Genomic DNA, 27,304 nt, shown 5'->3' with positions numbered 1-27,304 from the left:
GGGTGGGGAGTGTTATCTTGCTCTGTAGGGTCAGCCCCTATACAGCAGCTCATCTGCTGAGGTCATGGCCGGGACTCACAATCAGTAGCCTGAGGGTCAACCCCACCCACTGAGGTGCCAACAGCAATCAAGGCTCAACTATAATAGGAGGGTCACAGTTCATACAACAGACTCCCATAGCATCCAGGTGACCAGGGAGACCGCGCCACTAGGCCCCACAAGACACCTACATAAGGCCACCCTGCCAAGACTGTGTGGTTATTAGAAAACATATTTTTGCTTCTTTATTTGCTTTTCTCTCCTACAGTGTGGTCTTTGAGCCTCAGTGCCCAGCAACATGCCTGTTAGCCCTCCACAATCATTTATTGAGAAAAGAAGAAAAGGGAGGGAGAAAGGGCGGGAGAGAGGGAAAGAAGGAAGGGTCAAAGGAAGAAGGGAAGAATAGAACAGAAGGAAACGCTATTAGAATAATTTCAGGCCACGAAGACTCTTTGGCCTCCTGGTTGCTCTAATTTTTGAACCCTGAAACTGGATTAAAATCTTTCTATAATAAACCAAAGATGAAAAATTTAAAATGAAACCAAATAGCTAGCAAAGGAAAGAAACCTTGGCTCTTTGCTGTGAACATGTTTATTTTCACATATTTACTCAAAATTGTATTTGTCACTGCAATGTGTTTGGTCCCTCTGAAAGCTGACGAGGAGTGGGGGCCCGGGGATTGCTGCCTTTGGCTTGAGATCCACGAGCAGGAAGGACACGCACTTTCTAATACATACACACATGCCATAAGGTTTGCAAATGATCTTACATTTGCTCAGTAGCCAAAAGAGGCAAAGAATGAGAATAAAAACAAATGTGTTTTAGCAGCATCAAGTCCAACTTTTCCTTCTTCCCCATGAGGAAAATGTATATTATGAAACTCTAGGACTCTCACAACCTCACCCCATACAACCCTGGAGCTGGGAATTTATGAATTATTTTGGCTAGAGACAAAAGTTCCTCAATCCGCCCATATCGTCCAGATGTCCGTTGCAAAATGGGAGCCTGGAGAATCTCATTTTTCTTTAAAACCATTCACATGAGAGCAACCTTTGCTCCTCTTCCTATCTAGCAGCAGAATGGGTTTTGAATGCATGTGTGAAGGAGAAAGAACCTCAGAATCACACATTCAATTGTAGAGTTGAAGGGCACCTTCGATATTTGTCCAATATAAATATTTATCGAACACCTACTCTGTTCTAGGTGCTGCCCGCTTGACCAGTGAGTCCTACACCAAAGCCCAGAGGTAGGGATTGACTCGGCAGCTGTTTGAGGTTGGCAAAGGTAAGCTATGGGCTTTGGCTGAGCGTCACTCATAACTATGATGTTATTTGTCGTTCTATACTTATTCTTCCTGCCTCCAGGTAAAGTATCCACCCTCTAATGTATGCAAGTCTGGTATCCCTCATTTTTTGCTCTTAGTATCTGGTGTCCCTTTAATTTTTAATTTCAATCTCCGCACCTCCCCTTCTCCCTCCACACACCATAATCTACCTTAGTGGTTGAAACCAAGCTACACAGTTAGGATTAGAGAAAATATCCTTTTCTCTTTATACAAGCTGGGCTCAAACAGAGAAAATAACAGAATTCAAGTAGTATTAACCAGCCTTTTTCTTTCTTTCTTTCTTTCTTTCTTTCTTTCTTTCTTTCTTTCTTTCTTTCTTTCTTTCTTCTTCTTTCTTTCTTTCTTTCTTTCTTTCTTTCTTTCTTTCTTTCTTTCTTCTTCTTTCTCTCTCTCTCTCTCTCTCTCTCTCTCTCTCTCTCTTTCTTTCTTTCTTTCTTTCTCTTTTTAGGGGGACAGGGGTAATGACAGATGCTGAATTGAAGGTGGAAAGTTAAACTCCACTCTGTGGATAAGAAATGTAATACATTTGAGGAGAAGTGAATATCAGAGAATTTGCATAAAACACCCCAGATGCTGGGCATTCACTTAATCATATACTAACAATATGCAGGCTTCAATGGTCATATACGGGGGTGGGCAAAAGTAGGTTTACAAGTGTAATACAGATGATACAATAATGGATAAATTAATAATGATACAAGAATAAACTGAGTTTCACATACTCACACCTTTAAACCTACTTTTTTGCCAACCCCTGAATATAGGCTTTAATAATGGGATGGAATGTTATCCTTACATAACATTGGCCACTTGGGGCAGGGCTGATCTTGACTAATACTAAACAACTGGATAACTACTCAGAAAAGTCATTGCCTTGTCGTGCAGGGGCAATCGCCACTTCTACGTCCTGACATGCCGGTGTCTGTGATGCAGACTGGATCATTTTATAGAAATGTAAGTGAGAAATTAAACGTAAATGTTTTTCTTTCTTTTTTGTTTTTAATTAATTAATTTATTTGTTGTCTAAAGTTTTACATACATCTCCTTTTTCCCTGCTTGACCCCCTCCCCCCAAAGCTAAACATTTTTTTTTTTTTACTAGAAAACTTCTTTTTGTCTTCATTATCCCAACCTCTAAATTTCTGGAGAACTGAAGACAAATCTCATCATTTCACCATTATCTGCTTCAATAGAGCAGTAGTTCTAATACTGGATATACATTTCAACCATTTGGGGAGCTTTTTAAAAATTATGGATGTCAGGGCTCCACACCCAGAGATTCTAACTGAACTGGTTTTCAGTGGCACCCAGATATTTGTATTGATTTTTGGAAAAGCTTCTCAGGTGGTCCTATAGTGGAGCTAGGGTTAAGAACCACTGCTATAGGTGTGTTACCCATTTAAAGATCTGGGGAAAACTCCCTTTAGTTCTTAAAATTTATTGTCATTATCATTAGCAGAATCTCAGAAAAATCTATCAAAACTTAATAATGTAGTAAATTCACAACAGCAGCAGCTTGCCCCTTGGACTTTGTATACTTACAAACTAGTAACTACTACTATTACATAGTAGATATGCAATACATACTTATTAAATGAATAAACAAAACATTGAGGCAATTCAGTCTGGGAAAGTGTGTGTTTCTAAGAATTTATCCATTTTTTCTAGGTGATCTAATTTGTGGGGGTAAAATTGTTATAATAGTCCTTTGTGATCCTTCTAACTCCTGAGTTATCCATTGCAATGTCTCCTTTTACATTTCTGATTTTATTTATTTGCATCTTTTTTCTTTTAGTCTAGCCAAAGGTTTGTTAATTTTGTTTATCTTAAAAAAAACCAAACCTCAAATTCTTAATTTAGTTGATTTAAAGTATTTTTCTAATCTATATTTGATTTCTGTTCTAATCTTTATTATTTTCTCCCTTCTGTTAACTGTGAGATTTGTTTGTTTTTCTTTTTCTAGTTCAGCCTAATAACAGTAATAATAAGAAAATTGAAGTAGTTATCAAAACCCACCAACAAGAAAAGGCCAGGACCTAATGACTCCATTGATACTTCTACTAAATATTTAAAAATACCAATATTTCTTAAACACTTTTAAAAATACAAGAACAGAAAACACTTCCAAACTAATTTTATGAGGCCAGTATCACTCTGCCAGTCTGACAAGACACCACAAGAAAAGAGAACTACAGGCCAATATCCTTAAAGAACATGGTTGCTAAAACCTTTAATAAAATCCCAGCAAACTGAATTCAACAGCACATTAAAAAAAGTATGCACCATGACCAAACACAATTTATTTCTGTGAGGCAAGGATAATAAAACATATGCAAATATCAATGACACATTAACAGAATGAAAGATAAAAAACACATGATCATCTCCTAGATGCAGAAAAAGCAGTTGACACAATTTAATGTCCATTTATGAGGGAAAAAACAACAAAAACTTCTCAACAAAATAAGTATAAAAGGGACTTACCTCAACACAATAGAGGCCAGATGTGAGAAGTCCATAGCTAACATTATAATCAATGGGGAAAAACTGAAAGCTTTTCCTCTTATATCCAATATAAGCAAAGAGGCCCACTACCACTACTTCTGTTTAGGATAGTATCAGAAGTTCTAGTCAGAGCTATTAGATAAGACAAAGAACTAACTAGAAGATATAAAAATGGAAAGGAAAGAAACAAAATCATCTCTGCAGATGATATGATCATCTATAGAAAACCATAATGACTCAACAACAACAAAAATACCTGTTAGAACTAATAAGTGAATTCAATAAAGTTGCAGGATAAAAATTAACATATAAAAATTGGTGGCATTTCTATATACTAACAATAAACTATCTGAAAAGGAAATTAACAAAGCAGTCCCATTTACAACTACGTAAGAAAATACTTAGAAATAAGCTTAACCAGTGAGATGAAAGACTTCTACCCTGAAAACTATAAAACACTGATGAAGGAAATTAAAGAAGACACAGATAAATAGAAATAGATACTGTATTCATGGGTTGTAGAAGTTAATATTGTTAAAGCGTTAATACTCCCTACGTGATCTATGGATTCAATGCACTTCCTTTCAAAATCCCAATGGCATTGTTTACAGGAATAGAAAAAACAATCATAAAATTCATATAGAACTCCAAAAGATCCAAAATAGCCAAACCGATCCTGAGAAAGAGTAATAAAACTGGAGGCATCACACTTCCTGATTTCAAACTCAGTTACAAAGTTATAGTATCAAAACAGTATGTTATTGTATAAAAACAGACATACAGATCAGTGAAGCAGAATAGAGAGTCCTGAAATATGTTTAGGTTAACTAATATAAATTCATTAACTAATGTTTGACAAGGGTGTATGAAAGGGTAACCTTTTCAATAAATGATGTCAGGAAAACTAAATATCCACATGCATAAGAATGAAATTGGGCCCTTATCTCACATTAAATACACACACAAAAAATGGACAAGAGATTAAATGCAAGACCTCAAACTGTGAAACTACTAGAAGAAAACAGGGAAAAAGCTTCTTGACAATGGTCTTGGCAATGATTATTTTGGTTATGACACTCACTAAAAGCATAGGCAAGAAAAGCAAAAATAGACAAGCAGAACTAGATCAAACCAAAATATTCTGCACAGCAAAGGAAAACATTCAACAGCATAAAAAGGCAGCATACGTAATGGAAGAAAATATTTGCAAACCATACATCTGATAAGGATTTAGTATTCAAAGTATAAAGGAAAATCCTACAACTCAATAGTAAAAAATCAAATAATCCAATACAAATAGGTTAAGGACCTGAATAGATATTTCCCAAATAATACATACATATGGCCAATATGCACATGCAAAGGTGCACAACATCACTGTTCATCAAGAAAATGCAAATCAAAACCACAATGAGCAACTAGCTCATACCTGTTAGAATGGCTATTACAAAAAAGACAAAAGGTAACAAGTGTTAAGAATGTAAAGAAAAAGGAACTCTTTGTATATTGTTGGTGGAGTTATAAATTGATTAAGGACATTATGAAAAACAGTACAGAGGTTCCCCCAAAACTAAAAATATAACTATGATATGACCCAGCAACCTCATTTCTGGAAATATATATCCAAAGGAAAGGAAATTTCCATCTCAGTGAGGTATCTACACCCACGTTCACTGCAGCATTATTCATAATAGCCAACACATGGAAACAACTTAAGTGTACTTTGACAACAGATGAATGGATAAAGAATATTTGGTGTGTGTGTGTGTGTGTGTGTGTGTGTGTGTGTGTGTGTGTGGTGTGTGTAAAGAGAGGGAGAGAGAGAAACACAATAGAATATTATGTAGTATTAACAAAAGAGAAAATCCTGTCACTTGTGATAACATGGAGGAACCTGAAGGGCATTATGTTAAATGAAATAAGCCAGGCACAAAAAAAGACAAATACTGCATAATCTCATTTATACATGGAATCTAAAAAATCGTGAAACTCAGAAGCAGAGAGTAGAATGGTGGTTTGCCAGGGAAATGAGAAGATATTGGTCAAAGGATACAAAGTTTCAGTTATGCAAGATGAAAGAGTTTTGAAGATCTAACGGATGGCATGGTGACAATAGTTAACAATGCTGTATTGTGTACTTGAAATTTGCTAAGAAAACAGATTTTAAACTAATTTTTTTCAATATACACTCACACACACGGTAACTATATAGAGGTGATAGATAAATTATTTAGCTTGATTGTGTTCATCTTTTCCCAATGTATACATATGTCAAAACATCAAATTGTATATCTTCAATATATGTTTTACATTTCAAAGATATCACAATACAGCAGTGAAAGAAAAAAAAAAGAAAATTGTAAAGGAATAAAAACTTCAGAAAGGCAATTGAACTAACCAAATAAGGATTTTTTAAATAAAGAGAAAGAGACAGCCAATAGTTACAGAATCCCAATATGGCCAGTAAAGGTTATGGACACCAAACACATTTCCAACATCTTTTATTCCAACAAACAGGTTTATGGGATAAACCAAGCCATAAATTGGTCCCAAACATTCAGTCATTGGCCTGAGTGGATTCTCCCCTTGAAAGAAGATCAGATCTTGGAACAAAACATTCCTCTAAGATATATGGCCTGGAATATTAGAAGTCTTGGTAATACATTTAGACTAGGCTTTGACCCAAAAAGTAAAAGGAAGGCAACCGCAAACTCTCAAACATAAATCCCAAAATGTGAAACCTCCTTTAACACAATGAAAAGACCACCTCGTATAAAAGACATGAAGAGTCAGACCCACTCTGAACTTGTATATCTTTCCTTTAAACAAAACTCGAACATTTCCAAGGAAAACAAGGCTGATAACATGCAATACTAGAAGAAGAAAAACAGATTAATCCTGCTTTGGGGCTCACTTGAACTGAAAGTTCTGAAACGTCTTGAAACAAGCCTTAATTAGATGTTATGACAGAGATGAGATAACTGTAAAAAAAAATATTTGTTTAAGAAGCTAAATTTGAACATTAATTTTTTTCTTTTGGTATTTATTATTATGTGATATAGAAATTAATTGCTAACTAAAGTTTATGTTAGTGTTAACTATCAATATTTTTATTGGAGAAAAAGTCTTTGCAATTAAAAAAAATCAGAAAAACTAAGCCCTCTCTCCCTTAGCTCAATTATTATGAAATGAGGTGATTAGAATGATCTTCCTCATTCCTGTGAGATAAGACTCCTTGAGGTTATTTATTTTAATTTTCTGTGTTTACACTGAGACCACTGTGGCAGCCATATCCCTTTGGAATAACTTCATAACCTGACTTTTTTAGGCACCTCCATAGTGTGATGATTTTATCTTTTGTTTATCTAACAATTTTATTCAACTCAAAAACTTTTTATTCAACTCAAAATGTATTAACTTCTAAAAAGTGCTTCATATTTTCTAGATAGGCTCCTTTTTGCTCTTTGGATAGATATGAAGTTGACATGCCCTTCATTTAATCCATTGGGATTTAACAAAATATTTATATTTTTAATATATTAATTAATTCATTAAGCCACAGTACTAACTAATCTGCATATTAAACGTGGCATTTTATAAAGTAAAAAAGGTCATAAAAGACCTTTAAATCTTCAGTCACCAATGCAACGGAGACATCACATTTAAGAGCATCAGCTATCTGACCCACTGCCATTTCAGATAAGGAGCAGTTTCCCCTGTTGACCTTGGTCTTGGCATAGACCTACTACAGTGGTATATATCACATTAAAACACACTGTTCCTAAGAGCCTTATGCATCTGGAACTCCTTACGGGCAAAACTAAATTAACTGGTTGAAGACAAACCTAGAGCTCTCAGAGACAGATCTTTGGTATCAAATTTTTAAAAATATGCTTAAGTAATTTAGGTTGAAGAAGGATTGTTTCCACTAAAGAACACACACTAGGTAGGTCAACAAGGAAAATGAATTTGCTAAAACTGTTATTTCAGAGGATTTAGTGGGAAAGGTGAAGAACTGGAAAGAGAAGAAGCAGCCTTTCTGGTTGTGGGTACATTGTTTAATTCACTTGAAATAAAAAAAAAAGAGCCATCATAAAGTACAAGTAGATATAGTCTGTTTTCTAATTAAAATAAAAGCAGACATTATAGTGCCACTTGGTTATACAAGATTAGCAACAGCTGCATTAGTAGAGTTGCTCAATAAAACATAATATAATCTTATAGAAATCAGTAAATGTTGTAGAAAAAAGTTGATACAGTGTCTTTCTTCAGTGCTCAAAACAGGGTTGCATGTAAAGAGAATTATCAAAGCTCCAAAACCAGATATTGGGAATATCAAGCACTGCTTACTTTCTGTGAGCCTCGGGAAAGGATGAGGGAGACGCCAAGGGAAGACTTCTGCTCAGTATCTCCCGGGTCAGAGCTTTCCCCCAGCATTAAAGCACTGCCCGTTGAGAGTGAAGGATTTAATATTTAATGCTTGTCTGTATTTTTACTCTGTTTTGCCTCCACTGATTTTTGTATCCCTGTATCCACAAAACAGTCACTCAGAGATGTTATCAGATCAGAAGGTTAACCAAGCCTCCTTACAAGCTCCCAATCCACAGGAAACATCACGAACTCTAGAAGTTGAGCAGTTAGCTGTTGAATAAAACTGGGTATTGTAGCTCTCTTTACAATTCTATCATGTTGGGAGTAGAATAATTTTTAGGTGGTAGAGTTAAAAATATTACAACTAAATGTGCCCTAAGAGAGCCTAGGACCGGGGCTAAGAAACTGGGTTGGCAGGTTAATTTCAGCAGGTGGGTGGGATTTATTTGGGCTGAAGTTGAATGCCTGCCATTAGACTACTACACACACATTCCAGTTACCTGCTGGGGTTCTAGAGACACATACATTCATAGTCTCTGATCTTTCCCAAGAGTATAAGGTGACTGAACTGATTTCAAATGCCTAAATCTGTGGTGCAGAGATGAGAGAAAAGCCATTAAGTTCATCAGCCATTATAAAACAAACATGAAAGCCATAGACCAAGCATGTCAAACTCGAGGCCCGTGGGCTGCATGCCTTGTTTATTTGGCCGGTGTTAGCCTTTGAGTTTGACATGCTTGCCATAGACCATCATGGTAGATTGCAAAAATGATCCCAGTCCTTCACCCTCCCTACCTGGCATGCTTTCCATGTAATAATTTTGCTTTCTCACTTTGACTCTAGGCTTGGCCAGATGACTTACTTGGCCAATGTGCATTTAAAAAAAATCAGGACAGGATTATTTATTTGTACCCCAGCACATGTTTTGACACCATTCTTCAATAGGGGTTGTGTTGTGAGGTCAGTTTACACTCAGCTGTACTATTCTAGTTCTCTTGGGACAAACGACACATATGTCAATTCAGTCTTTTAGACCGTTCTTTCAGTATTTTGTTATGTTCTTACTGGATTTGGCTATGCCATCTATTTGGAGGCTCCTCTCTTCATCAAGTCCCTAGAACACAGGCGGTACATTCCACTCCCATTTTAAACCTTCCTTTCTAGCCCCGTATGTGTTTACTGGGTGTAATTTGAAAGTCAATTAGAGCTATGTATTCTATAAATTTATAAATTTTAGAATTCATATTCCACTTTCGCAATTCATTATCGGTAGACGACAACTGAGACCTTCTATTGTATTATAACATCTTAACGATTGGAGTCTTAATTTACCATGTGGCAAAAATGGTATTTTTAAACTTCACATAACACCAATATTTGGTAAAATGCAGAATGACAGAGTTTTACTTGTGATATTAATTTATTCCTTAAGTGGCTTCTCAGCCTCTCATTCAATAAAATATTCTCACAGGGTCACATTCACTGAGCCAACATGAGCGTTCCCATGCATTTCTTACTAGCTTTGTGAGACACATGTTTTGGCTCATCCCTAAAGAACACTCAAGCATGCTAATTTGATAAAGCTGCATAATACGGACATTCCACATTTGTACACTTTGGCCTTACTGGTGGATGTTTATTATCAGTTATGCCTCAGAGTGCTATCGCCACGTAGCATCATGTAGTGCAGATTAAGAGAACAGGTGAGACATAAAAATGAAAGGTCTGTTCTTACCAGCTCGGGGATCTGGTTTGATATGAAGCTGGCCTCTAAAGAAGATAAACAAACTTGGCTACAACCCAATAGACCCACCTTCCGTGCAGACCCAAACATCAGAACTGCTAAATGCCAGAATAGCTCTGGTTTCCTTCAAGATATCCCCTTTGGCCATTTTTTCCAGGGCATATCATTTCCACTGGACCTGTGTCTAGAACCAAAATGGTCTGTAGTTATCATTGGATCCAGTGAAGAAACATCTGTTGAGCTCCTGACATCTGTCAGACCCTGTGCAGGTCTGAGGAATATAAAAGGAATAAGACTAGACCCCGATTTTCAAGAAATTTTCACTCTTGTTAGAATAAGTTGACGTTTTCCTGAACTAACATCTCACCACTTTCTGCTGTTTATGAAAAGTCTAGAATCAGAGGTGTATGTTTTTTCCTTATTCTTTTTCATGCTTTATAATATGTAATAATTTTGGCCAAACCTTTTGCTTCCACATATAACACTTTTTACTGTGGAATAAAATCTTTCTTTGAAAAATATTACCAGGGTACATACTTTATATTTTACAGTTTGGAGAAAAATCTACTCACAGACCACACAACTCAAGAAGTGGCTATGAATTATTACTGTAAGTAAAGACTTTCCATTGCAACACCTTAGGCCTTTTCTTTTCAGTTGAGAAGCCATTAACCACTCTCACTTCCACCTTCATCATCACTCTCACTATGCATGCCCCGATTCCCGCTGCTTATATATTCTTCCACATCTTCTTATAGTCAAAATCCATTAATATGGATGACCTTAGGAAAGGTCATTCCAACATCTAAAAAACTAAACCAATATACCATTCATTTGCAAAGGATTCCAATCCTTTGGCCATTCCAATATCTAAAAAACTAAACAAATATACCATTCATTTGCAAAGGATTTGGTAACATTGGAATCCAACATACACTTTATTCATGTTCATATTGTTGCTACTACTGTCACTATGATTAAAACAGCAAAAAGTATAACATAATAGAGAGCTAAAGGTACTAGATCCATTTCTATTAAGTTCTCCTTCTAGTTCTAACCTAAAAACATTAACAAAATTTGCTTGGTAAATGGGATAAATTGTGTATTGCTTATTGTATGAGTACATAGAATACTTAGCTGAAGATAGACAAATTTAATTATTTGTACATTCCTTTGTCTGGATTTGTTTGCAACAAAATGCTCTGCATAACCCCAACCACAAGAGTAGGTTTCGAACCTGTTACCTCTGGGCCCAGGGTGGGTATAGGACAGTGATGGCGAACCTATGACACACGTGTTAGAGGTGACACGCGAACTCATTTTTTGGTTGATTTTTCTTTGTTAAATGGCATTTAAATATATAAAATAAATATCAAAAATATAAGTCTTTGTTTTACTATGGTTGCAAAGATCAAAAAATTTCTGTATGTGACATGGCACCAGAGTTAAGTTAGGGTTTTTCAAAATGCTGACACGCCGAGATCAAAAGGTTCGCCATCACTGGTGTAGGACTTACTTGCTGCTGAGACAGCGTCTTAATGAGTAGGAGGCGCCCCCACCGCAGGTACGTGAACACTCGCTCCATGAGCCCCAGGCATCCCACAGGCTGTCCCTGTCCTCCTCGGAGCGTGTTGTCCTGGAGCTCTGTGGGAAACAAGAGGATGGTCAGTCTCATGTCCCCAACGAACCTTGAAACACATGACTTAAAACACTGGTGGCCTGTATGTCTGTACAGGGTGGGCTTTCTGGGGATGAAAGCATGCATCAGCTTCTTTCTAACGTAATAATGTATATATGTTAGGGGAGAAGAATATTTCAGCTTAGAGACCCTAGGTAATGACTAATAGAGTAAATGGAAAAGGGGGCCAAAAAGAAGAATCTGGGTTAGTGGGAGGTAAATTGCAGTAAAGTCACAATTTTGGCCAGAGTTCATGAGTCTACTTTTCATCTCTTTGTGAAGAGAGAAGCTGCTCTCAGGGAGGCTTCTGCTCTGAGAAACTAGATATGTGCATACCAGCACGGCTTTCCAGAACAACTGTTTATGCAACTGACAGTTGTTGTTGTTTTTTTAAAGAAGCAATGTTATTCTCAGTTTTCAGATTTGTTCATGAAAGTATCTGCATGGAGTGACTTTAGCAGAGACTGACTTTAGATAGAGCGACACGCTTGTTACTGACAAGGTTCCTCATGAAAACTGCATCTGCTGTCAGGGAAGTCGTTATGTACAGGCCTCATGTTGTGCTTCACGTTTCATACACAGAAGAATCAAGGATAAAATCTGCGCCATAGTTAATAGAACAGGCTCTGGAGTTAAAACTGTCTGGTTTGGATACGGATTCTGGTTTTTACTGTGTGTCCTTGAACCTCCTTACACTTCAACTTCTCTTTCTATAAAATGGTGATAATGTTATAACTACACTACCTCCCATGCATGCACACACACACACACACACACACACACACACCCTACAGGAGGATTAGCTAAATGAACTTAGCCTAGGACTAGTTCCAGAGTAGAGCAATCATAAATATTACCTGTGATTACCATGATTTTATAAATTGAGAATATGTCATATATGTATTTACATAGTTATGTTAGTCTTCTGGGTTATAATAACAAAATATTAGCCTGGGTAGCTTAAAAACAACAGAAAATAATTTTCTCACAGTTTTGGGAGATAAAAGCCCAAGATGTGGGTGCCAAGATGGTTAGTCCCTGGTGAGAGCTCTCTCTGTGGGTTGTAGATGGCTGACTTCTCACTGTGCTCTCACACGATCTCCACTTTGTGTTAGCATGGAGAGAGTGTGAGCAAACTCACCAGTGTCTCCTCTGATAAGGGCACTAATCCCATCATGAGGGCCCCACCCTCATGACCTCAGCTAACCCTAATTACCACCCATAGAACCCATCTCCAAATATTATTGTATTGAGACTTCAACATATGAGGGGGTGGGGCAGGACTCAATTCAATCCATAGCAACAGTTCTACAAATAGCTAATGTAAATTGTGGCCAAATCATTTTACTGAATAAACCAAATGTGATATCTAAACATTAAAGGTGGTATCTGCTCATGTCAATCAGAGACATACGTAGGATAAATATTAAAATTTCAAAACCATATTTGTAAACACCAAAACCATTAAGAAAATGTGCATGTCAAGCAATATGGCAATTTCATGTTCCGTTTTCTCCCTGAAGAGAGAGTATAGGCAGTGTGGAATACTGGGAAAGCATGGGACAGGGAGCGACAGAAGAGTAACTGCTCACAAAGCACTTGAAAACTTGACATGATGTAAGCCAACAACATCACCAGCACATAGTAGGCTCATAAATGGTAGCTCTTATTAGCATGTTTAAATTACTTTCTCATGCCCTACCTAGTCATACTTAGGGTTATGTTATCCAAGCAGGAGGGGCCTCTGGAGAAGCAAAGAATATCCTCTCCTCCCCAGAAAACTAAATCAGTTGCTGTGGGGCTCAGGTGCCAAGTTGATGACTTCTTGTAAGTTTTAAACCTGGTACAAATTCAGCCAGAAACATGGCCTTAGGGTTCTGTATCAAGGGTTGGTTAATTGGCATGTGCTTTATTTAGATTATTAAGTCATTTCCAGGGCAGTGGGGTAGATAGTGGTTGAGAGCAGGGAGTGTGGGCCTGCTCAGCCTGGGGTGGAATACTGCTCCAGAGAATCCTGAGATCTCTTTATGATTCAGTTATTTCTAAATCATAAGATGGGGATAATAAAGATACCCACATCACTGAAACATTATGAGGACTAAAATAGTTAATATGTACTTATATACATATATGCATAACCTATGGACACAGACAATAGCGCCTTAAAGGCCTGAGGTGGGGCAGGAGCCAGGTGGGGGAGGATAATGGGGCAAAAATGGGGGACATCTGCAATACTCTCAATAATAAAGGCACATTTAAAAAATATATGAAAAGCACATAAAGTGGAAGCAATCCAAATATCCATGGGTATATGAATGAATAAATAAATTTGGTATAAACATATACTGGAATGTTATTCAGCCTTAAAAAGGAAGGAGACTCTGCCACATGCTATAACGTGACTGAAGTTTTGTGGACATTATGCTAAGTGAAAATAAGCCCAACACAAAAGGACAAATATGATATGATTTCACTTATAAGAGGTACCTAGAGCAGTCAAATTCATAGAGACAGAAACTAGAAGGGTGTTTGCTAGGGGCTGGAGAAAGGGAGGAAAGGAGATGGATCCAGAGTTTCAGTTTGAGAAGATGAAAATAATTCTGGAGCTAGGAGGTCTTGATGTTTGCACAGTAATGTGAATGTACTTTATGCTACTGAACTATACACAAATGGTCAAACTGGTAAATTTCATGTTATGCGTATTATACCAAAATAAAAAAGCAAATACATGCGTATATTTTAAAAAGCTCATAGGGACTAAAGAATAAACACTGTATAAGCAATAGATGCTATTATTATTTAACATTACTTATTAACATCATTTATAAACATATTTGGGCTCGGAAAAACCTAGAAGGTATACTGAGAAGGTACACGTGTTTTTCTTCTTTTTTTCTGAGTTCAGTTGAGACACTGTACTCTTAAGGGATCATCTCTGAAAATCCTGACTTTCCCACAGCAGAGCCTCCCGGAGACCTGCCACGTTGTTTGGCCTGGAAATCTGGCCTGCCAGGAGTTCGAGGTGGCATAGAATGGGTAGCAGAAACACACTGGTTATTGCAAAGCCTGTCCTTTCCTAAAGGAAGTATTTATTGAGGTTTAGGATTAATAAAATCAGTCTCTAATCATGGCAATGTGGGGTACTCTGTTTCCAAGGCTTAATTAAGTAGTGAGGCAAAGAAAGCTTTTGGCCATTGAAGTATACCAAGCCTCTTCTCCATACACCCATTAAATCATTCCTCAGATATTAAAAAAGTTTGTGTTGCATCTCCTGACTCTCCTGTTGCTTGCTCTGTGTTATTGGAAGATGGCTCTGTTGAGAGAGTACTTGCCTGATCAGTAACTATTTGTGTGACAAACAGCTTATATAATCCAGTTTCCTTCATTTTATTAAAATTAAATATGACTGAGATTAAAAACCAACATCACAAATGCTAGGATTCATGAAATAATTAAAATGACCAAGATGAGTGATACTGTCCAATTACTACAACTGCAAAAAAAAAACCCACCAAAAACAAAAAAAACAACCCAAAAAACAACCAATACATAAAACAATCCACATGAGACATTCCCATGTGAACTCCATTCCCATGTGAGATAAGAACACCAGAATGCCAAATCTTGGGGAGGTTTCTCTTTGGCTGCTCTGTGGATAAGATATTTAGGAAATAATGTAGAATTTAGATTTTGGTTTTCTAGAGAAGCAAATTGTTTCATACTCTGTGTGGAAGTTGCTTGATCTTTTTCATGTGCCTTGTTTAAAGAGTACTAAGGTGAGATCTCACTGCCTAAACATCTTCCCTCATCACAAGACAAGTTTCAGCACAACTAGACATACCCAGTGCACACATTTCTCGGAAAGAGATTGCACGGTATCCCGGAAGCTGGTCATGGGCCTATTTCTTAAGCTGAAACGAATGATTCATTTCAACTGAATCCATGTTCAATGTTAGAAAATATCAAGTGATTTTCTTCATCTTTCACTGTGCTAGCTTTTTACATCTATAATCCAAAATGGCATTTCAGCAATGCCTTGCAGGTCATTTAAGACCTAAAAGAATTTGCTTATTACAGTTTTGAAGAGGGCCTTCCACAGACACAATATCTGTGCCTGCTTCAGGTGGGACCTGTGTTTATTTCTCTTATTTTGGACTGTGCTGTCCTCTTCATTCCACAGTAGCAGTTTTAAAAAGTAAAAATTTTGAATTGCATCTAGCAAGAGAAACTGAAGCAGAGGGAAATAAGCAATAGATCATGAGTTGCCTAAAAGCAATGATGATTCCTTTTGAGCTTAAAATTCTAAGGTTTTCTAACACACCACAGTTATTCAATTTCAAAAAAGTCTAGCTATTTCTAAATCTTTGGTGCCACATGATGACCTTTGAATGTACTAGTACTGATGACGACTTTCAAATCAACTACTTGTTAAAAACTCATCAATCCACTCCCCAGTTCCATCCATCATAGCTCCTGGTCAGTTAAGTGGCTCTACGCCTCAGTCAATGCCAATTGCATGCAATGTATAGGCATGCCTCATTTTATGGTGCTCTGCTTTATTGCACGCCACAGGCGTATTTTTGCAAGTGGAAGACAAAACCCTTCACACACAAAAAGATTACGACTTGCTTTATTGCCATACACTCTTTATTGCGGTGGCCTGGAGTGGAACCAGCAATATCTGCGAGGTATGCCTACAGATTGTGGCCATAGACCGCTAAATACCTCCTAGGAATATCAGAAGAAAATTAAAAGAGCTTCTCTAAATCCATCAACCTCAGAATGGTGTCATTTCCTCGCCATTACTGGCTTATCTAAATGTGGTTTTCAGCTGATAGTTTTGTGGTTGATTTCAGGGCCAAATGTAGCAACCAAGTCTCAGGTGATCAGCTTCAAGCCTGACAGCTACAAGTAGTTAAACACTGAGTAATCACATGAAGCAATAGCTTCTCTGCATCACCCTGCCCAGCAGACACTTAACCTTACAATGACCTCCCCTGAACCACTTTATCCAGAAACCGCTTTCCCTGGGACCTGGACAGGTTATCAAGGACTTATGAAAGATGTTGTAGGATGAAGCACAAATTAGCAATAAAAAGACTCTAGAGTTATATCTGCTCCCCCACACACATACACAGAGCTCTTGGAAAATATATTTTCCAAATGTTATAACAAGAGGTCAGGATACATGGAACTAAATGAAAACGAAAGTAGGTGCTGAGGAAATGGATGATAGATTTTGTAAAATTGAAATCATACAACAGATGAAGTTCTATTATAAGCAAAGTGTTTTTCAGACATCGACAGATCCTCAAAGGTAGCAAAATGCGTTACGGGAAGAGGCAAAGAACGGTTCTTACTGTTTCAAGATCAGCAAGAAGGCACTTGAGTCCCTGGCTTTTCTCTCCTCCCAGACAGACAGCATTCAGCATAAGCCATCTGGAGCTGTGTATGTGACGGTAGAAAATGGATGTCACACACCTCTAAATTAAAACGAGGGGCGAGCCCTCCAGTGATGAGGGAACCGTGTTTCCTGTGGTGTGCCCATGCAAAGTGGAGAAATCTATACCCAGAAACATCCTGTCCATGGACCAAGCTTTGGAAATGAATTTGCAGATGCCATTTTTAGCTCCCCTACACATCAGGTCTCTATAAATCTTATCTAATCCTTGGCTTCTATAACAACGTGGAATACTGGTTCTGCCGCCAACTGTACGTGGTAGGGATTGTGATTCCCTGCTCCTGAGAGCTTACAGACGTTAAGCAGTAACTGGGCTCTTGTAAAAGTCCATTAGCTTTTTGATGTACTTTCTTAAAGAGCAGAGTGTGTGGATACTGAGGCATGAGCCTTCCCAGATATGTGCTGCTGGCTTTGCTGAGGAAATTCGGATCATCTGGTTCTTATCACAGCTGCACTGCTGGGGAATATGATGAACTGCCAGTGACACAGTGCACGGTCTTTCAGAGGCCACTGCCTGAAGCTGTCCCTTGCTACTGAGGAGAAAAGTCAATCCCGTAACACGGTGTAAGAGCTATCTGGGCACAGAAGGCCTTTTGGGTACCTGTCTTCCTTTTCCTTTCACTGTGTGTGTGTGTGTACACACACACACACAACCCTTTCACATTCCTGTTAGGGCACCTATGTTGCACCAAAGCCTGGAGGATTGGTGATGAGGGAAAAATGCCGGGATTTACTCAGTATCTATGTGCCAGGAAGTATGCCATAATTTACACAAATGATCACATTTAATACTCACAATGAGCCATGCCAAGTTAGAAATCTCCCCCCCCCACCCCCCGACTTTACAAATAAGAGAATTGCGGCTCACAGAAGTTGAACCACCTGCATCATGGTGCAGGAGAAAGAGCACAGACTTGGGAGTCAGACAGACTTGACTAGTCATATTCTAGTGAACTTGACTTAGGCACATCGTCCAATCTCTTTGAGTCAGTTTCTTCATCTGTAAAATGGGAACATTGATACTTCTCTTACCATGATGATTATGAAGGTTAACCGAGAGAATGTATATAAAGCACATGTTGTAGTTTCTGGCATGTTAGTGTTAATTATTTTCTCTCTCTACTCATGTTGCAAATGCACACACATACACATATGTACACACACACCACCACCTGTCACATAGCTAGTACCTGGTGAAAACATATTTTATATGCATATCTGACAACCTTCTGTGCTGTCTAGCTTGAAATTTTGACCTTCCTTTGCATTTTAAATAGTATTTATCAGTGCATGGATTTTTTTTATAGAACAACCAATGTTACTAATTTTCTTTTAAAAAACTACTTTGTCCTCAGAATTCTTTCCCAACCTAGGAATAATAACTTGGAGATGGAATTGAGACAGCTTCATAACATTTTAGAAAACAAAAACCTGACTCTGATCAATGTCAAATGCTTCAGTAAGATTTTCATTTCAGAATGATGATAAATTGATTTTTTGCATTCTATCCAAGGGCAAGGCTGGATTATGGCTCATCTGGAAAAGTGCTGAGAAACGTCTGGGCAATTTTGGAGAGCTCCACCAGAATACAATTTCACAGCCAGTTGAATTAAAATCAATAATTGCTAATGTAAGCAAAGATTAGTATTCACTAAATTTGCAACTGGTTGTGGAATATTTTGAGTCAGCTTATCTCAGGGAAAGGCATGGTAAAATATTATATCACTGTCTGTATTACTTTAAAAGCATACTCTTAACAAGAGTATACATACTCTGCTTTGATGTAATACTAATAGGATATTAATAGAAATATTACCATGCATTTTTTCTGATAGAAATTTCAAACTCTAAGTTTGGATGAAAACATATATACACACATATATACATATATGTGTATACATATACATACTTGTGGGGGTACATCTTATAGACTATCTATCTATCTATCTATCTATCTATCTATTTATCTTAGAAGATTTAGCCATTTTATACTGTCATTAAATAGCCATTAAATAGCCTGTCAGCCTGGTTTTCCTTTTCTAGTATAATCATTTGCTTGATAATAACAATAACAGCCAAACTCGTATACCTAGGGGCTGCTCAATTAGAAAGCTGAAAGCAGTAATTCCATTTCTTTTACAAAGGAAAATTGTGCAATAGGAGAATTGTATCCTGTAGAAATTGCAATAATTTTAAAAATCATTTATCCTAAGTTAGCTCCTACTATCTCAATATTTTGCCTAATCTGCAGTCATTTGATGTCACACCCATGCACTATTAATGTGCAAGGTTTAGTACAGAGTAAATGAAACTTATAACAAGACTTTGTAGCTCTCCAGGATTATCGTTGCATGTAACAAATATCTTCCTAATTAGATTGCAGACTGTGAGGAAAGGGATGATACTTTCTACTTTTGAGCTCCCTATAGCTGCTTTCTCATGAATATTCATGTCTAATTGAAATAACTCCTTTGCATGTCATCTAAAAGAAAGTGAAGAAATTTGGACAAATACAGGGGTAGGGCATAGTTGTGAGTATGCCACGGAGTTTATTCTTATATTATTATTTATTAATTATTGTATTATTTTCCATATGAACTATAAACCTACTTTTGCCCAACCCTGCATATAATAGATGGTGAAATGCTTTGAAGTTTGTTTGTCATTTGTTTCTCAAAAGCATATATAGGGCATGGAATATACATTGGGGTCTGGTAGGGTGGGGGAGGCAGAGAGAGAGAGAGAGAGAGAGAGAGAGAGAGAGAGAGAGAGAGAGAGATTGAGAGAGAGGCCAGGGGGAGGGAGAGAGATCTAGTTATTTATAATTTGCAAGTAGTTTCAAGTTCTGGGACTTTCTTCTTTTCACCAGTTCTAATCTGTATCACCACCCCCCTCTTTCTTACTAGGATATCAATTTTGTCAAAAAGCAATAGTTCTCTCAATTACCGTATCTCTGTCTCTTCCATAGATAACATTTCCCCATAGTTTTAACCTGTAGCTGTAGCTGTAAGCAACAGCTTGACAAACTGAAACCGTTTTCCAGGTTTTGAAGTTAGGCAGGAAATCATTTTGAGGACCTATTCTGGTCCCAATACTTTCCCATCATCAATGTGAAGCAAACCTTCAAGAGTCCCAGTAACCAAGCAGCACCAGGCTTGTCTAGTGTAGACTCACGCTGATAATCAACAGATTTCCTTAGCGTCTATACCCTGCTAAATGCTCTGGGGCAGAAAGCCTTGTAAGAAAGGCACAAAAGGCAACCAGAAAGTTGACTTGCTGCTTTGAAATGATGGTCTCCCATCCAGGTTTACCATTTTGAACAGCTTCCTCTTGGATTCTCGGTGCCTGCTAGTGATTGCCTATCAACTCCAGAGCTCACTACCCCAAAGCACTCTCCTTCTCAGCTTTTAGAGGGACCTGTTTGTTGCTTTCTCATGAATATTAAGGTCTGATACGTCAGTGCTTATGTTTCTGCTTCTGCTTACTCCCCTGAGTCCAGCCTGGTGCAGCAATGCTGATTAGAGGATTTATAATTTAATGGGGAAGAGAAATAAAATATTTGACTGCTCAATATCCTCTCTCTTTAATCAGACACCAAGTCTGATCAACTCCATTTTGAAATGCTCTCTTCCATTCCCATCCTCTCCATCCTTATTTTCACTGCCTTAATTCTGGTTCTAGGATTTCATGCCTGGAATTTTGCAGAATAGACTTTCCAACTGATTTTTTGACCTCCAGCCTCTCCTCCTACCAGTTTGTTCTCCACATTGCTGCCAGTTATCTTTCTAGAATACAGAGCTAAACTGTCCACTCACTAACAGACTCTCCATGGTTCCACTCCCTATAGCTGGTAGCATCTAGTAATGGATTCCAGATGGACTGTGAGGACTCAGAAACTGTATGCAACATTTGGGCGTATGTGTGTTATCATATTTCTGAAAAGAGGAGTCATAACTTTCGTCAGATTCTCCAAAAAAGGTTAAGAATTATGGAGTAGAGGATGATGTCCAAATTATTAGTGTGGCATAAACACCCTTCCTAACCAGCCCTGAAATTAACGTTCTAGATTCATTTCTGCTGCTCCCGACCACTCGTGTCCTCTACACTCCAGTGACGGGGTACTGCTCAGCAAAAGAGCCTGTGTGGGGGCCTCCGATATTCTGTTCCTGACCCTGCTGTTGCCTAGATTTCCTTCCTATCCATCTTCCTCACATCTTTTTACTGCCTTTGACTTGTGTACTCCTGCTCCTGCTTTAAGATGCAGCTGCAAAGTCATCTCCTGTGTACTTTGAACTAGGACTTTATATACATGCTGTTTTATAATTTGACAGCCACTGTACTGAAGTTGCTTGTTTACACATCTATCCGAGGCATGGACTGTGAGTTTCTTGGGGGCCGTGACAAAGATGTACTCAGGGCCTTGTAGAACACCGGGTGTGTAATCAGTCTCAGTGCATAGTCACCGAATGAATAATTAACACAGGACAGGAGGCTCGGGCAAGTTGTAGTTTAATTCATAACGGCTGTCAGCTTTCACTCTCAAGAGTTCATATGCATTCAGATTCTCTAAAGACAGAAAGGGAATAAATATACCTATATCTATATCTCTATATATATTGATAAAGATATATATATAGATACATATATATAGATATAGATATATAGATCTAGATATATAAGCTGCAGATAAGCAGGGAATGGAAGAGAAAAAATTAATCAGATCCATCAGATCACAAGATCAGATTTCTGCTGATTCACGTCTTTTTATTCCAGCTTTAAATTTGCCGAAATGTTTAAAGCTGAAAAATGATTATTAACCTGTCACATCTTGCCTTAATCTAGCCTAACCCAAGTCCTAGATGTCTATCTGCCAAAGAGCCCTCATCACTGAGTAAACAATAGTCAGTTCTTCTGCAATACTTGGAAAGCATGATTTGTGGAGATGAGTGTGCTGTGATTAGGAGGGAATGAAGATACGTGGGTAAGGGAGCTTGACTTAAAGGCATAGACTGCTACCAATAAAAAAGTGATGAATATTATCAAATCATATTTCCATGGATGAAAAAATAAGTACAGAACAGATAATCACAGACCACAGAAAACTTTGATGTTGCGCAGAAGTAATCAGGAAAAAATGACTTGATAGAAACAAGTTCTGATACAGGTTTTAAAGTACGGGTTCTAGACTGGCGAGAATATATTTTCATTAGATCCCATGTGAAAATAAATCTAAAAAATCAAATCATTGTGCTCTGATGTTTAAAAGAAATTAATAGAGGCAAAATATTGACACGAGCTGGAAGATAGGGTCTATGCGATGGTTAGCCCTTACACCCTTGATGGCTAACGTGGGCTTGATACAGAGATCATTGTTCAACAAATGTTTAGTGTTTAACCTATTCTTTTGTGAGCACTTTTACTTTTAAAATGTTTCATTAAGTGGACATGCATAATATTAATGGCAAAAACTTCTCAACAGAGACACAGGCTGGGGATCCGGACTCGGCCATCATGGGATTTTAGGCCACTGAGTTCCCTGTAGCTCTGTTCACTCACCTCTATAAGAAAGAATTTTGGCCTGATCTTTTCCAAAGACATCCCTAGTCATAAAAAGTCTATGATTCTAAATTACCCTATCTCATGAAAGCATATTAACATATCAATTTCTAACCTGCAAAATGAAACATGAACGTTTGCTTGATTTAACTCACAGGGTTGCTGTACCGATTAATTTAAAAAGAAAAGTGCTAAAATATGAAAGGGTTGACCTGTACAATTGCTAAGTGAAATTCAAGTAGAGATGATCGTATTGCTTCAGCTGTAAGAATCGTTTAATTAAAAATTAATTCCAGAAACAAAGAATCTCTATTGGGACTCTTTTTCTTCTTTTTTGAAAAAAAAAATTTCATTGATTTCAGAGAGGAAGGGAGAGGGAGAGAGAGATAGAAACATCAATGATGAGAGAGAATTATTGATTGGCTGCCTCCTGCACACCCCCTACTGGGGATTGAACCCACAATCCAGGCATGTGCCCTTGACCAGAATCGAACCTGGGACCCCTCTTCAGTCCCCAGGCTGACGCTCTATCCACTGAACAAAACCAGCTAGGGCAGAACTCTTTTTCTTTACTAATACAATTGCCAGCATCCAGGAGCTTTGTCAAATCCTACCTAGGGACTTCTGAATAAAAAAAAAATGCTAAATTATACTCTGTACTTTTTATTGATAAGTGTGTACTATTTAAATATTTGAAAAATGGCAAATACTTGTAAGCAAAAGTTTATCAAGAGATAAATAAAAGTTCACTTTATATGATTGTTTTCAATTTCTATATTAGCTTATTTTTCTATCCTATGTTAAGGAAGAATGTTTTTATCTTCTTATGATGTTTATACTAATAGGTATATCAGTAATTTTCATGACATAATTTCCTTTTTTTTAAAACCCTCATCTGAGGATAGGTTTTTATTGATTTTTAGAGAGAGAGAATGGGAGAGTGAGAGAGAGACATCAATGTGAGAGAGAAATACCGATCAGTTGCCTCCCTTACATAGGTAGGTGGTCTGTCCGGTAACTGAAACCACAACCTTTTGGTGTATGGGACCGATAACCAACTATCTAACCCAGTTATTACAGGGAAGGAAAAATATTATAGGTATGCCTTTGGCAACTTTGGCAGGGAGCGGCAGTTTAACACTCCCCAGGAAGCCAACAGTCCTGTCCCAGCACATCGCTGGAGTAAGGGACTGGACAGGGAGAGAATAGACACATGCCCAGTAAAGTCTGGGTAAAAGAGGAAAGGTACTTGTGTGTCAGTCACATCTGGGAACCAGTCACTGGCCAGAAGAGGTATGGCCATTGCAAGCATGGAAGATTTGGAATATTTAAGCTCCTAAAGCAGGGATGGGGAACCCTTTTTCTGCCAAGGGTCATTTGGATATTTATAACATAATTTGTGGGCCATACAAAATTATCAACTTAAAAATTAGCCTATATACATGGTCAAACATTTAATTAATGCACCCCTGGTGCCTTAGCAGGGCTGGACCAAATGATTTCATGAGCCTTATAAGACCTGTGGCCTGGATGTTCCCCACCCTGTCCTAAAGAAAGGTGTTCCCTCTCTTGTGCTCTTTGCTCCTTCCTGGCTAGTGGAGCTCTCATGCTCCTGCATTTGCCCACATGGCTCACAGCCATGTGGAACCCGCACAATGGACTAGCCTGATGCTGTACCAGACCAGCTCCACCATGCAAGGGAGACTTTGGATGCTGGCTTGCTTCTAGCTCTAGTAAATCTCCAGCTGCACATTTTCTAGGACTGGATAAAGGGAAATGGAACGTTAGAAATGCAGAGATGTAATTCCATGCAAATAAAAATCACTCATACTCCCTTTCATGTCTCAGAAAATTCTTCTTGAGATATCATAAGGACCTGACCCCCAGCACTCAGTGGGGAAAGGGATACCTCACTTCCACCAAGATCAGGATGATGCTCCCACCAACTGAACTACCTGACCAGGGCCATGACATAATTTCTTTTGTACCAAAACAGAAACTCTGCTATTAGGGTTCTTATAAAACTTACTAGTGGCCCAGTGCACCAAATTAGTGTACATTAAAAGGGAATTAATTAGAGGAAATGTTTTAATATTGCTATTTGCCCTTTCTCTATAATAGAAGTGTCAGAGATGAAAGAAAATTAGTACAATGTATATGAAAATATCCCTCCTGTCAGAGTCTGGGGTGCACTGCGGGACCCAGAGTCAAGTCCCTGCCCACCCGTGTGCATCTCGAAATGGCGGAGACCAGACATGGCCAGCCCCACCCCCATTGGGCGAGACCCAGACCCGGCCAGCCCCACCCCTGTCAAGCCCCACTGGGCAGGGGGCACAGCCTCAGGTTCCCCATCCCAATGCTGGGCAGTGGGCGTGGCCTCAGGTCCCCTGCCCCAGCTGGCGCCACGCAGCCTCAGGTCCCTGTTGATCAGTCGTTATGGCATCATGGTGTGATGACCATTTGCATGTTAGCCTTTTATTATTATGATAGGTGCTATTTTAAAAAATATTCACATTTCCAGGTATATTTTCAAACTATTAAGTCCTTTATCAGTAACATTTGAGGGCCAGTTCCCTTGGTAGTATAGCTTTTGCTGTAACTATAGGAATCAAGGTAAGAATTCTCTAGTTAAATTATTTTATTTCACAAATATAATAGCCTACAATTTCTTCTTTAATATTGTGCAGCATAGAGTGTAGTATAAGTTCCTTATTTAAAAACACTACAAGAAAGACTTTGGCTTTCTCATAAAATTTTATCTTTCTTGGTCAATTATAATTTTTCATCATTGCTGTAAACAGCCCAGATCTACTTGTATTGGGATAGGAAATAACACTGGTGATGAGAGAGAGACATATGTACCAGTCATCTCTTCCTATCTCCCAGTCAAGTTCATGAAAAGTATTTATATTTTTGAGTTTGCTAAATTTCCTATACTGTCAGTATTTTAAAATCATATTTGAAAAATATCATTCAGTATTGTACATATGAGAAGTAACATGATCTTCCATCCATTTGTAAATTAAATGACACTGCCAAGGAGCCATTATTGAAAACCAGTTGTTAAATGTTCATTAGCAAATGAAATATAAGACTTTCTTGTGATTCTGGTAAGCCTTTCTCTGACCCTCAGTGCTTGATAAAGTAGAAGCAAATACTGTTTCTCTCAGAATTGATCAAACTTAATTTTTGCTTTCAATGTGCAAGCCTATTGAGTCTGTCACCTTTTTGTTTTTAGCAAGAAATAATCTTTTTTCTTTCACTAGCCTGACCCTGTCCCAGACCAACTCCACAACAATTCTTTCAGAATCATTCAATATTATTTAACAGTAGGAATAATATTTCTGTGCATCGCATTAACCAAGTTTACTAGTAGCAATGAGAAAAGTGAACTGATGCTGTTTAAAGCAATGTTATAATCACTGAAATGCCTCAGGAATCTATTAAAGTGAATCCTGGCCACAGACAATATCAAGATTCCTGAGGCACACCACAGGGGTCTTTTTTAAAGCCTGTTTTGTAATAAGCAGAGAGAGTGAAGGTGCTAAATCATGGTTTACTACCCCATTTGCCTCTCTGTCTCTGCTGGGCCTCAGAAATCAATTTCACACACCACACACGGCTGCTATCAGCATTCTTTGAGCTGCTAGGAAGAGAGCACTTTCTCCTCTTTTTATTAAAACCAAGCTCACTTTTTATCTCCTAGCTCCCGCTTTGTGCTTTCCTGCCTTCACTTCCCACTTTGTCAGTGGTGAAGTTACACTGTCTCCTGCCTCCTTCCCTTTCACTTCTAAACCTCTTGAAAGGCTAATCCATGTCCACTGCACCCACACTTCCTTAATGCCCCCAAACTCCTCAACGCTTTGCAATCTGGCTTCTGCCCTAGCCCTTGAATGACACGGTTCCTCGGAAATTCATCAGGACCCTGTCATTCACCACATCCCATGACCCTCCCTCAGACCTTGCTGTGGGATGTGCTTCCCGGGCCTCTCTGGCAGTGACTCCTGGCCTGTTCCGCCCCTGCCTTTTCTTACTCATCCTGACTGGTACATGCTGGAATCCTCCACGTCCTGTCCTTGGGCCCCCGTTCCTCTCTACTGTTCTGTTGATCTTACCTACTCTCCTCCTCGCTTGAACTCTTGTCTTTGTAGATGATGTACAAAAACACCTCAACCCCAATCTCCAGGCTTCTACGTCCACTCACCGGAATGACTTGTTAGTACCTTCAACTCAACATGTCCCAAACCGAACTCAATAGTTGGGCCATCAACCCTTCAGCAGTCCTTTCTTTAACATATAAAAACATTTCTAGAAAACATTTTCCCTCCCTCCAACCTCTCCGTCCTCCCAGCTGACCCCACCCCATCCATCTACACACACATACCCAGGCCTGTATGAGATACTGTAGTTTACTTCTGCAATGGCTACGCTTCCTGTTCCCTCTTTTCCGTTCCATCTGGTGCCCTAAATCGGACTCTTCTTAGTCTCAGCTGCTTGATACACAACTGGTATCCCCTCTGCTTCCAGTTCTGGTGAGGCATGCTCTCAGTGTGTCAAGACAGCGGCAGGTAAGGTTGAACTTGTCTGGGATAGGGCCTTGAGTTCC

At 38.4% G+C, this 27,304-nt stretch overlaps 1 protein-coding gene and 1 long non-coding RNA gene across 6 annotated transcripts in view; one reads left to right on the top strand and one right to left on the bottom strand.

The window, feature by feature from the left end:
• ADAMTSL1 (ADAMTS like 1) overlaps positions 1-27,304 on the bottom strand; it is a 900,799-nt gene that overhangs the window by 351,041 nt on the left and 522,454 nt on the right. For 4 of the 5 annotated variants that reach the window (XM_036331231.1, XM_036331234.1, XM_036331232.1 and 1 more), the window contains one exon: positions 11,520-11,647. In XM_036331231.1, coding sequence (XP_036187124.1) covers positions 11,520-11,647 — 128 coding nt within the window. Of the gene's footprint in view, positions 1-11,519; positions 11,648-27,304 lie in introns of those variants that run through there. The other variant, XM_036331235.1, reaches the window with a different exon arrangement.
• The window catches only part of LOC118667570, a 33,459-nt gene continuing 8,404 nt past the window's right edge, over positions 2,250-27,304 (top strand). The window contains exons 1-2 of the long non-coding RNA XR_004971325.1: positions 2,250-2,338; positions 10,555-10,613. This is a non-coding gene — a long non-coding RNA (uncharacterized LOC118667570). The remainder of the gene's footprint in view (positions 2,339-10,554; positions 10,614-27,304) is intronic.

The sequence above is a fragment of the Myotis myotis genome, unplaced genomic scaffold (assembly GCF_014108235.1).
Source record: "Myotis myotis isolate mMyoMyo1 unplaced genomic scaffold, mMyoMyo1.p scaffold_m19_p_12, whole genome shotgun sequence".
Classification (NCBI taxonomy): domain Eukaryota; kingdom Metazoa; phylum Chordata; class Mammalia; order Chiroptera; family Vespertilionidae; genus Myotis; species Myotis myotis.
This window is presented reverse-complemented; position numbering and strand designations above follow the sequence as displayed.